At 55.5% G+C, this 16,007-nt stretch overlaps 1 protein-coding gene and 1 long non-coding RNA gene across 2 annotated transcripts; one reads left to right on the top strand and one right to left on the bottom strand.

The window, feature by feature from the left end:
- Positions 1–812: 812 nt before the first annotated feature.
- LOC138069127 (uncharacterized) lies at positions 813–11,019 on the bottom strand. Its single transcript, XR_011143934.1, has 3 exons — positions 10,852–11,019; positions 2,212–2,318; positions 813–1,131 (listed from the first exon to the last, which is right to left on the bottom strand). It is a non-coding gene; the product is annotated as an uncharacterized lncRNA (long non-coding RNA).
- Positions 10,122–14,214, top strand: IL4 (interleukin 4). The gene is made up of 4 exons (XM_009679367.2): positions 10,122–10,843; positions 11,127–11,174; positions 13,507–13,638; positions 14,079–14,214. Exons 1-4 carry the CDS (start codon positions 10,709–10,711, stop codon positions 14,178–14,180), a joined length of 417 nt encoding a protein of 138 aa, XP_009677662.2. The 5' UTR covers positions 10,122–10,708; the 3' UTR covers positions 14,181–14,214.
- Positions 14,215–16,007: the final 1,793 nt, after the last annotated feature.

Genomic DNA, 16,007 nt, shown 5'->3' with positions numbered 1-16,007 from the left:
AAACGGTGTGAAAAAGCGAAGGCAGTACCCCAGCTCTACCTCGTAGCTCGTGTGCCTGAGCCTACCGTGCGACCAGGGACCAGGGACGCACGCGGACTGGCAGTAGGTGCCTTCAGGGGTAATGCCAGAAACTGAGCGCTTGAAATAAGTACTCCCACCTGCATTTTCTAAAGACGTAAGGGATCGAAGCTGCTCCAGTCTCCAGGTAAGCGGCCTGCTGGGGAGCGCCTGGCCGCGGCGCCCTGCAAAGGCCGCCAGCCCCGAGCTGGGGGAGGGCAAGAGCGAAGAGCAGGAAAATGCTGCAGCAGCTTCACTGACTCTAGTACTACTTCCTGAAGGGGAATTTTCTTAAAAGATATAATCAACAGCAAAAAATAGACTTTGAATTTTCAAAATTTCCTGTACTACCTGCTTATTTTAACATGACACATACATCTGAGTTCAAGCAGAATTACGTTATCTTCAGACTCAACTCCCGTACCCAGATGCCTTCCTTGCGTTTCCTCCCCCTCCATAAAACGCCTCAGGTACATTTTTTGCCCAAGCCAGCCCTTCGTCTCCCTTCCCCAGCTGCACAGGGTTTTATTTCCACCCCGCCCCCCCCCCCCCCAACCTTGGGAATTAAACTTCTTACCAAAACTTGGGAAAATACACAAAGTCCAGTGGGGAACTGTTGCCCCCATACATAAAGTGTCTGTATTAAAATGAAACAAAGCAAGCCACATTATGATCTTTTTCACAACTTCCATGTGAATGATGGAAGTGCTCCCTGCCCTCCCGCCCCCCCCACCCCCCACCCCCGGGGCCTGACTGCTGACATGCACCGAGCACGGCAGTGCTCAGACACAGATTGCTGCGGCTGGGGGCTGCTGCGTTCCAGCTCTGCCGTCTCTGCCTCTTTCCTCCGCGCTACGCACAGGAAACAGGCGCTGTTAGCGATCGGCGCAGTCAGCCACCCCCGGCGCTGCGTCAAGGGGATCCCGGCGCTGCCAGCGATTTCCTGCCCTGCAGTGCGGCGCCTGCCGGCAGGGCCGGACTCGAGGCTGGGAAGGAAAGAGAGCAGTGTGGCAGCTGAGCCCGGCCGGCAGGCACTGCCGAGAGCGCCCAACACCTCCGGAGAGCGGCAGCAGCCTGGAAAAATAAAAAATAAAAAATATATATATATATATATAAAATTAAAAAGGTTAATCCTAAGGGGAAATATTATGAATGGGTTTTAAACAAGACTAAACAAAGCAACGGGCTGGATTCCTCAGCGTCCACTGCGGCTGACGGGCTGGACAAGCCGGCTGGCTCAGGCAGTCCCCAAGCCACTGCGTGCCAAAACCTGGGAAAACGTCCCCAGTCCGCATCCGCCTTGGCCTGCTGGCGCAGGCGGAGACCCCAGTCCCCATCCTGGTCCCCGTCCCGGTCCCCATCCCGGTCCCCATCCTGGTTGCCCGTCCTTGTCCCTATCCCAGTCCCCATCCCGGTCCCTGTCCTGGTCCCCATCCCAGTCCTCGTCCTGGTCCTCATCCCAGTCCCATTGCAGTCCCCATCCCAGTCCCCATCCCGGTCCCATCCCGGTCCCTGTCCCCGGCCCCACTGGCAGCTCTGGGGCCGGCAGGGTGGGCTCTGCAGCGGCGCTGCTGTGGGACCCTCTTGCACGCCGCCTTCCCCGGGCTTTTTGTCTTCTTCAGCTGCCCAGGCTGGTGGTGGCGGCCACGGAGCTGCAGCCGGAGTCGTTTGGGGCTGGAGGGCGCCCGGCCCGCTGCCCCGGGGCTGGGGCCAAGGCTGGCCGAGCCGGGAACCCGCCTGGGCAGGCGGCTCGCCGCTGCCGCCGGCCACGCAAGCAAGCACGATTAAGCAAGATGATGCAGCCCTGCTGGCCACGCGGCCGAGGAAGACCTGCCGCCGCCATGAGTTGCTTCCTCAGTCCGGAGCAGGCGACCGGAGACACTGAATGTAGAGACAATGCTAACGGAGTCAAGAGCAGGTTAAACTAAACTAAACTAAAGTAAAATGCCTCCATCTGTGGCATCCTCTCATCTCACTCGTTTGTTTTCCCGGGTGGCCTTAGTGTGCGGTGGGCAGTGCAGCCCACGTGCGACTGCGGCGAAGGCAGCAGCGTTGCCCAGAGCACCTCGGGTGCTTAAAAACCCAGAGTGGCTGAAAAGTCTTCTTTGCTCCCCAAATTATTGTCTGACTTGCTGAAATAAAATGGGGACTTACAGAAGAACCATGTTTCGTCTCTGAGCGAACGTTTGCCAAAGCTTCAAATGTGGCAGTTCCCGTTCCTTCCTGCATGCATGGTTGTAGGTAAGAAGCTTTCACATGGCCTAAAAATGAAAAAAAATAATTAAAAACAAAAAAAAGAAGCGATGCAATTATCTAAAAATAAATACCACAGTCTAAACCAATAAATATAGATGATGCTTTTGAAAGCAACATTTGCAATGTCTCCATGCAACTTTGTTAGCATCTAAATGTCACACTAACTATCACCTCTCATCTATTTCAGTATGACAGTTTGTTTACTACCCCTGGGAGGCTGCCAGCGCCTGTTCGCGTGTACTGCAAGGCTGCGGCGTCAGGAAATGTGATGCAAATTCTCCTTAATCCTGCTTCATCCTATTCTATGCAACCATGTATGTAGGAAAAAAAAAAAAAACCAAAACACTTCTGCTTTCGGAGCATCTCTAACACACACGTCCGGCTCGGAGGGGCCCGGCCGGCGCCGGGAGCGCCTGGGGCTGCCGCGCGCTGAAACGCCACCGGCTCGCAAACCCGACCGCTGATGCAAGAGATACTGCATGTGCTGATGCGAGACGTTATACAGTGACCCACATTTGGGCTTTTTTTTTTTTTTTAAATGTTTTCTTTAAGCCCTGCACCCTCTTCTAGCCGCAAGGACCAGCACCCATGAGCAAGCAGCCGGGGGGAGGAATTGGGGGAATTAAGGCTTCTCGCTGAGGGTCCACCAGCCGCCGGCCGCTCCGGCTCCAGCCTGGGAAACCCGCAGGGCCCCCGGCTCCGACCTCGCCATGGCTGTGCCACGGGAAACCCTGTGACTGGGCTCTGCCACCGTCTTCGGGGCTGCCCGGAAAAAAAAAAAAAACATGGTTTTCGGGCTCCCGGAAGCAACGGCGGCCCGTGAAACCGGGATGCCGCAGCCCCGTTCTGCCGTGCTGCGTTTCTGTTCTCTACTGTAGAAACAGCGCGGTCCAGCGAGACGGCGTTGACTCGCGATGCGAACGCCAACGCTTGTCCAGACCACGCAACACCCTCACTTTGCTGAGCTCAAAAGAAAGAAAAACACAAACAAACAAATTTGTTAAAATTGAACTTTCCTACCATTTTTCTAAAATAAATTAAACATTCTGCAAATGTTTGCAAGCTTCCAACCAAGTATAAGGTGGCTCGTAGGGCTCCGGCCGGCCCGAGCTTGGTTGCCAGCTGCTGGGCTGTCTCAGGCCGGGAAGCGGCGGGAAAAGACGTGTTGGTGAATTTGGGGAGGAAAGAAGCAGTTTTGGCACATCAAAGCCCCCCCCCCCCAATTCTCCCTAAAGAGCCAAGTTGCGAAACGGCCAGCGATGATCGAGCCGGCAGAGGCAACAGGACTCTCGCTTTGGGGCAGGCTGGTGGGACGCGGGGCCGGTGAGCCAAACAGCCCAGAAACCCCCCCCCCAAAAGCCTTCCCTGATGTGCACGCGCCCTCTTCGGTTTGTGTGGTTCTTTGCAGATGTTTAACACCTTGATAAAACTCTTGAGGTTTCTGTCTTCCCTTCAAATCCGATTTTGGCTACTTGAGGGCGCTCGAACGTGCCGCCACGATGGCCGAAGGATGCAGGGGGGGTTTTGTTCTTTGTTTTTTAGTTTTTTTGGGGTTTTTTGTTGTTGTTGTTTTTCCCCGTACGCCTGGTTCGGGTATTCCTGGCAGGGCGATGGCTGGGGGTGCCGGGGCAGCCGGCGGCCCCGGGCGGCAGCAGCGGCGACGCAGCGCCCCGAAGCCCTGGCAGCCCCCCGACGTCGCCCAATTCAAGGTCCCGGCACCTCCGGCTCCCCGCTGCCGCGCCGCGTGTCCGCGCGGCGCCGTCGACAGCACGTCACAACCCGAGTCGACAGCAAACGTGGCACCAGACAGAAACTCCACATTCTTCATTTCAATACCTCTTAATCTATCAATTAGCTGATTAAGATCTGCTAGGTAGGCAAAGACAAGATAAGGCTGGCTAAGGGGGGAAAGACTTCGCAGCTGTCATTACATAATGCCCTTCTTTGGGGCGAACGCCACTTGTAGCTGTATCGCCAGATCACAACAGGAAGACACCTATATTTGGTAGTCAATGGCGATGTCTTTCCTTGTTTGCACTATAAAAATAATGCTCTGCCAAGCACAGACCCAGTGAGGACTTTAACTACCAGGTCTCACCCGGCGCGCGACGAGTTCTCACCAGGCGAGACAGGATGTTCGCTCCCCTGAAGACGCTTCTCGCTCTTTTCTATCTGATAGATTTAATTTCTTCCAGACCACCGGCAACTACCTCTCCCAAACTAAAGCTGTCAGAGATCACCCAGCGCATCCAGCAGTTCAGCTCAGGAGCACAGGTAAAGAGCAGCGCTTCTGCCGGAGCTTCTCCCTCGCCCGCAGCTCACGGGGACTTTCTCAACGGCTTGCAGCAACCGGCAGCCGACGACAGCTAGCTTTGGCCCGGGGGGGGGTCTCGTACCGTCCTTCCTTCGCGGGGAGCCGCCAGCGAGCCCCCCCCTGCACCCGTGGGTGCTGGCCGGTGCCTGGCCGCTGTTCCCGTGCACGGGGCCACGTGGGCCAGGCCGCTGCCGCCTTCTCCCCGCTGCCGCCTTTGTCCAGCTACCGCTATTTTGGGCAAACAGCGTGGGGTTTGGTTATATATTTTTTTTTCCTTTCTGGTCTCTCCATGGTGCTCAAGGCCGGGCATAGAGGCGCTTGCGTGGCCACGCTCGTGCCCCTCGCTGGAAGCCTCCTGCCTCGGCGGAGGAAGAGGCTGCTCGGGCCGGGCTGGGGGGGACGAAGGGCGCCAGCAGCGCCGCTCCGCCGCCGGGGGCCCGTCCCGAGCAGAGCTCAGAAAGGAAACCAGCCGCCCCCAAAGCCGCCCCCCCCCCCCACCACCACCACCACCCCCGGGTGTCCCCGGCCCCCGGAGCGGGACGGGGCCGGGCGCTTTCGGGGGGGAGGCGACCGGCGAGCGGGGGTTTGTCACGCCGTGACGACCCCGGCTGCCGACGGCGCGGGGTGATCCGGGCTGGGCTCGGGCCGGGGCGCCCGTCATGACGCTCATCGCCTGTCTTGCTTCGCCAGATCCCTTGCAATGACACCAGGGTGGCCCAGGTCGTCTTCACGGACCGAAAGGTAAAACACGATGTGGAGACACGTGGGGGGAAAAAAAAAAAAAGGGTATTTATAGTAAATGTGGGCATAGCTAGAGCTCTCACTGACATTGCACGCAGGCCGCGTCACGGAGGTGTTTTTCTTAGTCACTAAGCAGGAATTGATCGAATCTAACTAGCTTAGTACGACTTGGTGTCTCGCTACCTAAGCAGTCTTCTAGCTGCCTCCAGTCTTTTCCGCTTTCATCAGTCTTCTCGTCACCGAGAACCTCCCAGCGCTTGTGCCTTTGGCCCGCTGGACCCGCTGTCACGCGTCAGTTCTTGCGCGCAGCGATGGGCCTGAGTCGCGTAACACGGCGGGGAGCAGGAAGGCTGAATGAAGGGCAGCTAAGATGATCACAGTTGAGGAAGTCACTGTGAAATCTCCCGTCCAGCCCAAGAAGTCGGATAAGTAGCACCAATGTAAAACAGCTGCACGGTCCCAATGACGCTTTCATGTCGCCTTGGTGTTTACCAGCGGTCCGAGCAGGAGCTACTGTGCCAAGCGGCGAAAGCTCTCCTCAGGGTCACCAAGTGCAAGAAGGACTACGAGCCGTTCATCGCCAACCTGCAGAGCCTGCACGGCCGGACGGTAAGCGCCCCGCGCCGCGCCGGCCCCGCCAGGAGCACCTCCCTTTGCAGCGCTGCGGCTCGGAGAGCAAAAGTGACCTTTTTTCTTTTTAACAGTCTCACTTAACAATTTAGTTGCGAGACTCTCGTGCGCTGAACTTGCACCAGCTTTAAAGCCAGGGCCTCGCACGCACCGGCAGAATTAATCACGCGGTTGTAGCCACGCTAATTATCTCTCCACGAGGGCTAAAGCTGGGCAGATGGCTTCGCAGAGCTGCCCAGCGCCCTGCCACCGCCCACCTCCGGTGCCGTGGCGCCGGGTCCAGCCCCGCTCAGCGCCCACTTCGGCATCGAGCCCGGCCAGCAAGCACCGCGCACGGGGCTGGGCCGCTGCTGGAGATTTTTCCCAAATAATCCTTTCCGGGAAAGGAAACAACTGCCGGCCCCCGGGGTCAGCAGCCTCAGGGCACGTAGCCGGCGGCCGCGCGCCCGGCCGGGTGCCGCTCGGCCCCTGGGCGCCGTGACGCTCTCCCGCAGCGTTGCCTTTGCCTAGCGGAAAGAAAGCACCTGGGCCGGCGGCTCGCCGCCCGGCCGGCTTCTTTTGAAGCTTTCCGGCAGCGCGAGGAGCTCTAACGCGGTGACGCTTCCCCTCCCTCAGAGCTGCTCCCTGGCCAGCGAGAACGAGCTCTACCTGCGGCATTTCCTGCCGGAGCTGGGGAACTTCACCCAGGGCATGTACAGACGCCTGGCCACGGCCGCCGCCAGACGGGACGAGCGCTCCTCCCAGTAAAGGCTGGAAACGAGAGATCCTCGCCTTGCTCTTAGCGTACGGCTGGCAGAGATACCGAGGTCAGGGTCGCACGCGCGCCCCCCGCTTCGCCGCAGCCCCCCGCGCCCGCCCCCCTCCCGGTGCCCAGACTAGCAAAAGCCCAGCCAAACTATCTGCTTCCTGCTCCTCTTAACGGAGTAAGCTTCCTTCGTCGTTACCTCGCCTTCCCGAAGGCGCGCTGGCGGCCCGCGAGGCCGGGGCTCCTCCACGGAGGGCTCCGCGCCGAGGAAGGGCCGCCGCCGCCGCCCGGCAGCCCAAACGGCCCGAGGGACGAAAGGGGAAGGGGGGTGGGAGGGGGGGGGTCCGTATCTGGCATCTCTAACTGTCAACGCAACATGTCCTCCACGTTGTCAGCCGGCTTTTAAATTATTGCTGGTGAAGACCAGGACTGTACAGCACAGGTGACAGCTCGTAGGACAACTTTCAATGGAACAGCTGCTCCGTGGCACCTTACTGCTCCAGTTTATTTATTATCGTGTTTTATTTAAATAACTTATTTTTATATCGCGTAACCTAGAGAGTCCAGACCAACAAGCCCTAGCTGCAGAAAGCGTTCGAACGTCTGCTTTTCTTCAGCTGGGCTCAAACAAAAAGACAAAGCCGCGATTCAGAACACGTGTTTTATTTTTAACTTATATAATAGTAGGTCTATGAAACGTAGTCCGTATTTAAAATACTGCTACCTCATTCTTAGAGAACTGTTATGGCCCGATTGCCTTTCCAAGACAACAAAGGAACGCGTGCTGACTCCTAATTTATTGTTCTTCCATATATTTAAAATATTTGTATTAAAATAGAGTTAATATATTCAAGTTATCATGTATTTGGATATCTTAATATTTTTTTCATGTCAACTTTGCACTGATATCGTGAAGCTGTCTCCGGGCTTAAGCAATAAACTACGACCGATGTGTTCTCCGAGTCAGTGGTCTGCGCTGTCGATTCCCCTCTTACTTGCAGAAGCTAAATACCAGGGTCCTACCTAAATAAAAACACCAGAGTCCTGGTATTGCCCTGCTCCTGGTGGCGTGGGACAAGGGGCAAGGAGAGGCCGGGCCAGTGTTTCCTGGGGTGACGCGCAGCGACCGCCCGACGTCCTCGCTGTGGGCTGCTTCTCGGGGACGGGAAGGCAGCGCAGGGCCCCGGCGGGTGACTGCTCCGGCTCCGGCCCGAGGCGACCATGGGTGGTGGGTGACGCCGGCGGCCCCCACTGCGCCCCGGCGCAGCCTTTCGAGCCAGGAGACGAGGGAGAGGCGGAGGGCGGGGAAGGAGCGCGGGGCTGGATGAGAGCCCTGCCCCGGAGAGATGCTCTCGGGCAGAGGGGCCGCCCCGGAGGAGAGCGGCACAGCGAGCAGGCTGGTTTGGGGCGATCCCGGGAGCGAAGGACGGAGCGGGAGAAGGCGGAGGGCGGAAGAGCTGCAGGGCTCGGCGGGGAGGCGCGCCGGGCGCTGCTGGAAAGGGTACGAGATCAGGGCGGCGGGGCGTCCGCGCCAGCCTCCGCCTGCCCCCCGGCTGAAGACGAGGTGCTGGCAGCAGCGAGAGGGGACGGGGCGAGCGAGGCCCACGCGCAGGGCCACCGCTCTGCCGGCCGGCTGCGAAAACGCCGGGCGCTTTTCCCAGGCGAAGGCCTTCCAGGAGGCAGGAGGAAGGTCAAGGCCACCAAGGTCTTCCACAAGGGCTGAGGGCGGCAGGGCCCGAGCTTTGCAAAGCCCGGGAGGGCGAGCGGCCCCAGGAGGCGCTCCCGCCGCTCGGGGGGAGGAAAACGGAGGAAGGGAAAACGCAAGAGAGAGGGAAGCTCGTTTAACATTAGCACAGGCGCCCCGATGGGCAGAGGCGGGTAACGAGGGGAAGGGCCAGGCCGGACGAAGGGGCTGGAGCAGGGCACCAGCGGGACGGGAGAGCGGCGGCCTGGGCAAGGGGGCCGGATTAGCGCGCGAGCGGGCAGTGCGACGGGCTCACCTGCAGCAGCAGGGCTTTGCGCGGCGCCAGGAGCCCGCTAGCGGCCGAGCCTCACCGTGCACCACCGCCATCCGTCCCAGCCGCCGCCACGTCCTGCTCACGGGAAAGGACGCGGGAATCGCTCGCGGGCCGCTGACTTGGCCACCGCGCGAGCGATGCAGTTTTCCGCTGTGAATCAACCTGCCTCGCGTCAAAGGTTACGTTTTTCTGTTAGTTTAGCAGAGACGTACGTCCCAGGTTCAGAGCTTTCCGCTGCCATCACCAGGGAAATTACTGCGTGCGCGCCGGGCGCTCAGCACCTGCCCAGGGGCCCCACGGCCCCCGCTGCACCTCATCGCCCTCTTTGCACGAGCCGTCCGGGGTCGGGCGCTCCGGTTGCCCTACAGCCCTGCCCGCCCGCTCCGGTCGTCTCGGCTCGCTCCCGGGGCCGAGCCCGGCCCCTCGGCGCAGCTCAGGAAGGGCCGCGGGCCCGAGGCGCCTCTGGGCGGGGAGGACCACACTGCAGCTCCGGGCGTCGGGGCGAGGAGCTCGGCGCAGCCCTCGCCCGGCCCCCTCCGCCTGCAGCCGCCCCGCCGGGAGCGCGGCCAACAGCAAGGGTTACAGCTCAACCCCATCTCCGTCCCCGCGATCAACAGAAACACTGACACGGCAGCCGTCTCCTGCTGAGCCGTAACACACGCGCTTATCTACTTTCCGTCGAGAAAGATGCAAGGAGGAAACCTCGCAGCATTCCGGTGGCAAATCCCTTTCAAAGGTCTTTCTGAGTCAGTGGCACTAACTTCATCTGGGGCATTTCATCATTAGACAAACAAAATTACTCTCAGCCTGGTTGCTCCTGAATTAATAAAGTACTCTCAAACTCTTATCAAGCATCTGATTGCAAGTTGCTATTTGAGTTAGAAAAATACCTATTAGTTATTACAAAACTCCAAACTTTCCCAGCTCAGCTAATTTCTCAGTGTTATTTCCTGAGACAGCGCTGGCTGGTGATGCCAGCAGAGACCATTGCGTTCATCTCTAATAGCCTCTTTCACAAATCGGGCAGGAAGGACCAGGGCGGCCTCCAGGGCCTTGAGACACCTGATGGTGCAACGTAGCGTCACACAACGCCATTGCATGCTGCAAGCATCTGAGCTCCCCGGCCACCACAGGCTTCGGGGCTGGGTACGCACAGGACCGCCGTTAGCTCTGAGCTTCTCCCTGCCTCGCACTTAAGTCCCCGCAGGATTCACAAGAGCAATTTTACACCATCTTTTTCGGGGAGCCCACCTGGCCAGAAGGGCCCCTGGTTTCCATAAATCTACACAGCCCAGGAGCGACAGTGATGTCCCCGTTTGTACCAAAGAAGTTGCCCATGCTGCAGGTGAGGGCCCCAGCCATGGCATTGTAGCACAGCTTTCCGTTTCCCTCTGCGCACAGGTTAAGATAACTTTGTAGACAGAAAATGGTATGCAGATGAACAACGCTTTGCATGATTTGGAGATATTCAAATGAAATGACAACTGAGCAATGGAAGAACTCACAGGGTATTTAGAGACAAAGTGAAGTTCCATCATTTAGGTGCTGTCAGATCCATGGTCCTAATCCGGACTCGTTCCACTAACCTCATAATTTAGAAAAAGTCTTGGAATGCAGAGAAATGGAGAAGCAATAACTGGTACTTTACATACTTTTTCTTTGTATGTGAGCTGACTCCTACCAGCGTTATCTGAAGGGTGGAAATTTCCTATGTTGAAACGTAATGCAAGATCAGAAGAAAATCTTGACTTCTACAAAAAGAACTGTTGTCCTAATTGGATAGTAGCAACTTTGGAAAGTGCAGATAAAGGAACAATAAGTTTTTCCCGTGGGTTCAGCAATTTTACAGCCATAAATAGAGATGTTCCTTCCAGAAAAGCACATACAGGTACAGATCACCAAAATATCCAGAAATTGTGAACTGAGGCGGTTCAACATAACCAGGCCATGAGTATTAAGTTCCCGGTCCTGCTAACCTTCTTGTGTTTGTTAGCCTGCCACAGCCACAAGGCCGCACTCCTGAGGAGCTCAAACTTCCTGAACGAGAACATCCTGCTGCTGAACAAAATCTTAAGGACGAAGGTACGTACCTATTCGTGCAGCTCAGCCTTTCGCTGACTGATGGGAGGGACGGATTGCTTTACCAGGCTCGGTAAAAGCCATGCTGAGTCAAAGAAAGGGGCTGAGCTGGCAGCGGCATGTCAACAGCTCTCCTTCGCGAGCCGCTTTGCATCTCGCAGTAACGCCGCGAGGTGAGCCGACAGCCCCGGGCAGGGTGGAAGGAGCACAAACACGCATGTCGGGGTGGATCCGAGGTACCGATTTCTCTAGTCTGATTTCTCCTCTGTTTTGTTCCTTGATAAAGGCTTCCTGTGACAAGATGAACGTGACAAATATTTTTGCCGATCACAAGGTAAGAAAGAAAAACTCAGTCATCTTTGTTCAGAAACAATAAACGGCCGTTAGAGGTATTGGGGGGAGGCTCCGCTCAGGGCCAGGGGAAAGCACGGGACAACAAGACCGCAGAACTGAAGCCTTCTATCCCCCTTCTTCTGGGGGTGGGGAACTGGATTAACAAACAAAAAACCCCATCACCAAACCCCAGAGGACAATCACAGACGCATCTGCTTATCGCTTTGCTGGAGAGACGTTCAGCACGAGAGGCAGGTCCTTGAGCCGCCAGTCCTCCCTGCTCTCGCACAACCCTCCACGAGGCTCTGCCCAGCCGAGGCAGCGCGGTCTGCCAGCGCCTGTTGGCCACGCTCGGGTCACACGCGGGCAGGGTGCCCCAGCCCCGGGACAGGAGGAGCCCGTGCTCCTTTCTCCGCGCACACCTCACCCTCAGGCCAAAAGCACCTGGTGCTAAATGCCAGCGGCTGCTTCTGTTCCCAGCCGCGCCTGGGATAGCCCAGGTGACCCCGTTCACAGGGAAGATGGAGCTCAGGGAGGTGTGCAGGGATAGGCATCTATTTTAGCTTTTTTTTTTTTTTTTTTTAAAGCTTTTCACAAAGGAAGAGAGGAAATTCTTCCTTTGCCTTGGAGCTGTGTGTCACGCTGTCTCACAGACACCCACGCATGCCTATCACTGCATCTCAAGTTCTGGTTAGACATACTATCCCTCTTTAGCCCTACTTATCTGAAGGAAGGCTCTTCAGCTAGCAGAAGATCTAATAGCAGATAATACAGCCGATTTCTGCTCTGAAAATTGCTGCCTAAGCCAAGCTCCCCAGCACTACAGTTCCTGTTTTCACAGAAAGCTGATGCAGGGAGGTGCGGGGTGCTGAGGGGCCCCGGCCCCACGTGGCCTGGCCTCCGTGCCGTGGGGAGGCGAGCAGGGGCAGGCCCCCGGGAAGGCACTGGATGGCTCCCCCGACGAGGAATGCGGAAAGGGGGACAGCCAAGGCCCCCCAGAGCAGAGCAGGGATACAGCAGGCAAGCTTGATACAGAAGGGGATGCTTTTTCTGAAGTCTGCCTGTACTCAGTCATTGCACTTTTCAGCTTAGCACCTCCGCACTGTGTTGTGTGAGGTTCCCTTTATCTTTTAGTAGCATAAAATAACCACTTCCACCAGGACGAACGCTTGGATGGCTCTGGTGATAACCGCCAGTCACCTGCCGTGCTCCCAAAGATGCAGAATGAGCTAACAAACCAACCTACTTCTCTTTCATATCCAGCTGGATGCCACCAGCAGCCAAGAAAAAGCACACGTGGCGTCACACTCCACATCCCTGAACTTAGTAAGTACCATCTCCAGCAGCTCTCGGCAGTCCCACGCACGGCCCCAAGAGGCAGGCAAGCAGCTAGGCTAAGGAACACAGTAGCTAGCAAGAGCTGCCAGGAGAACAGACCAGCAAACTGCTTAAAGGTGTCATTTGGGTGAAAGCTGAAGAAATCTGACCAGACATAGTAATTATCTGCTAATTCTTTTTTCTGGAGAACTGCACCTGAAATGCCCTAGCAGAGAAGAAAACTAAGTAGTTTTTTGTTTGTTTGTTTGACTACTGAAGGCACTTTTCTTACTACCTCAACTTTGACGTAATGCTGGTACGGGACTTCATCAGTTCAAAGCACTTGAAGGAGGCAAAACTTCCTGTGGATTTTTTATTATTCTCCTATGAGAAGTAAGGCAGAGAAATCTGCCAGCTTATCACCCGTTTGCACTCACACCAGGGGCAAGGATGCCCACTGGCGCAGCACACGTGTAGTCCATTTGGCCAGCTGCACAGAGCCGCCACCACCTGCAGCTACAGGCTGCACAAAGCCAAGCCTGGCCTCTCAGCATCCAATGAAAGGTGAGGGCAGGTTAATCTGCCCAAGACCCCAAAGGAAATAGTTTCTCCCAGCACAAGGTCTGCTTCTGCAGTTCCTGGCTCCCCCAGGGGCCAGGGAGGACATTCGTTCTTGCAGTGCCCGTAATGAAACACATGGATGCTCACCTCTGGCACTGAGCTTGGTCTCAACTTTTTTCCACAACAGCTGAGGCCTGGCAGCACCCTCCTCCTTGGTTCTGGAGCCCAGGAATCGCAGGTCAGCAGACAGGAGCAGCCTTCATGTGCACACCCCCCCACCTAGGAAGTTTTAGGCTAGGTTTTGACATCGAGGTCTGTACTCGCCACCTGCCATTCTGAAGTGGATTATTTGCGCTGTTTTAATCTATTGCTAACGAAGCTGTGTCTGTACTACACCAATAGATAGTCTTATTTCCTGGGAAGCGTCTATAAAAGCCACGTTTATCTTCTTCCAGAAAGACGACGAAGTTGAGCTCTTATGCAAAGCTGCAACAGTTGCTCGGGAGGGCCAAAGCTGCTACAGGCAGTTAGAAGGCATTTTCATTAACTTACACCAGCTTGTAACAAGGGCGAGCAAAGACTTCAAGGTAAGGCACGCTGCTGGGCACCATCTGCGGCACTCAGCCCCGTGGGATCTCAGCTCGGATCTTCCTTTGCAATAGAAACCAAACCAGGCCATACAGCCCTGGTGTTTCACACCTTCCTGCACATTTAACTTTTCCCTTTGTCACCATTTTCATTTTCATGGGAATTTCACACAAACACCGCTCATACAGGCATTTTGCTATTTGCTTGGACTCTGCAAGCTGCTACTTCTCAACAACTCAGTTTTGAGCACACTGCATTTTCAGTGAATTACTCAGCATTTCACAGCTTTGCACCACTCAGTCCTCTTCACAGCAGCTCCATAAAGGTCTCTACCTTGCCACCAGTTAGCAGTCAAGATCATGCTAGTAAATCAAATCCCTCAGCAAGCTTATTAATGGTCCTATCGTCTTTTTTTTTTTTTTTTTTCCCCCTATTACAGGCACCTTGTCCAGTGGCAGCAGGCAACACTACTTCACTGAAAGATTTTCTGCTGGACCTCAACAGAGTCCTCCAACGATTAGCAAAAGACTATAGAATCTGAAGTGAAAACACCTTGCTTCCTACTGTAATGACACTGTCTTTTCAGAGATTATTTATATCTATTTTTAAATAAATGTATTTTTGGACTAAATTTGCTAATATTGCATATGATGTTTCTTGGACAGCGTCTGTAAAGTATGAGCAAGCCTTTGTGAGCTCAAAGGCGCCGGATGGAGCGCGCAGCACAAGAAGGCAGGAGCTGGCAGACAGCAGCCCCAGAGAGCCAAGGAGCCCCTGGCCTCCCCGACACACACGCTCTGCCCTCTCTCACCTCCCCCCCCCAATCCCTTGTGGGACCAGGGAAAGCTGCACATCTGGAGGCCTCGTGAAGAAGGCAGTTGCTTAGGGTCCCAGGGGAAGCAGCAGCCGGGACAAAGCTGGGACAGAGGCCAGTCCAGAACCAGGGGGGGACAGGCTGATTACAGAAGAGGGAAACTGCAGGGCAGGGAAGAAAGAATGAGCGTTTTCTATCCCCTTTGGTGGACAGGGACAAGTTTGCAACCAGGTTTGAAACCACGGCGCATGCAGTCAATGCCGGCACCAGAGAATTGAGCAGCCATAATTTCCTACAGGGACTGGGCAACTGGGGCCTTAGAAATTAGCAGTTTTGAAACTATGAAGTCAGAAAATAAACCTCACGATTTTGTTATTTTGTGATGTAAGTTGCAAGAAATGTGAATGGCCTAGGTGAAGGAGTCCTGCGCCGCAGGAAGGAGGAATTTGTCCTGCTCTGTGAGCTGGCTCATATTAAGACAAGGAGACCAGGACCATGCGGAGAGAAAGCCCAGGAGAAGCCAGCTGTGGCCATCTGGGAGAAGGCAGGCCTCAAACAGGGCCCAAGACTAGGACCTGCTTTTTCACACCACCAGCTCAGAACCATGTGCCGAAGTATGAAAAACGTAATGCTGCGCATTTGAAAAAATGTATGCGCTAAAGAAGGGAGATGCCAGTTCTGACAAGCTGCAAGTGGCACAGGTTTAGGGAGTCCGTAGCTAAGCAGGCTGCCGGTAGCCCCTCAGTTTACAGCCTGGCATGGCAGTTCCCAGCCAGGAGTAAAGAGGCTCCAGCAACAATGACAGTTAAAGAGAAATAGCAACAGGGAGCAAAGCTGCCTGTTTGAAAAGGCAATTCTAGCCTTCATCAGAGCTGGGTTACGGTTTAAGTCAGTCGCCAACAATAGGTGACTGGAGTCTTACAGGTATTGAGGTGTTTATCAGTTTGCAACTTATTTGGCATTGCGTAGGAGAGGGGTTTGGAAAGTCCCAGAACTGTGCAGGGTTTGGTTAGTGCATCAACTGAGTCAGAGTACTCTCAAGGGAGCTGCAAAATTATCCACAGACCGCAAAAAAAACCTGTTACCTACTGATGAACAGGCTGAGACACCTTCCAAAGGAACAAATGCAATGCAGATCAATACAGGTTATGCAGCAGAGGAAACAAGAGCTGAGCATTTCTAATCAACCCAGGCAACTTCACAGCATCTGCGCTAATACAGGATGTGACAGGCCTGCTAAGTACCACAAAGACAATTAAAAACCAAAACTGCGTGAAAAATCCTCTCTCCATTAGCAGTACCCACCTATGCAGGGCACATACGTAAGAAGCAGGAACACACGCAGCACTGGCTGCGTTTCAGTGGACAAGAAGTTGCTCTCAGTGCTCTGGCTCCGTTGGGCTCTCTCGAGCCACACAGTCTCCGCAGACTTGCACACCGTTACCCAAGACTTGCTCAGGACTATCCTGGTGCAGGACAGAGCTTGAACAAAATCACCTTCAGCTAACCTGGCTCCTGGCCTCACCTCACTGATCCTGTCTGGAGTCCTGCAAA

This window comes from Struthio camelus, chromosome 13 (genome assembly GCF_040807025.1).
Source record: "Struthio camelus isolate bStrCam1 chromosome 13, bStrCam1.hap1, whole genome shotgun sequence".
NCBI classification, from domain to species: domain Eukaryota; kingdom Metazoa; phylum Chordata; class Aves; order Struthioniformes; family Struthionidae; genus Struthio; species Struthio camelus.
The sequence above is the reverse complement of the archived record's forward strand: the minus strand, read 5'-3'. Positions and strand labels throughout refer to the sequence as shown.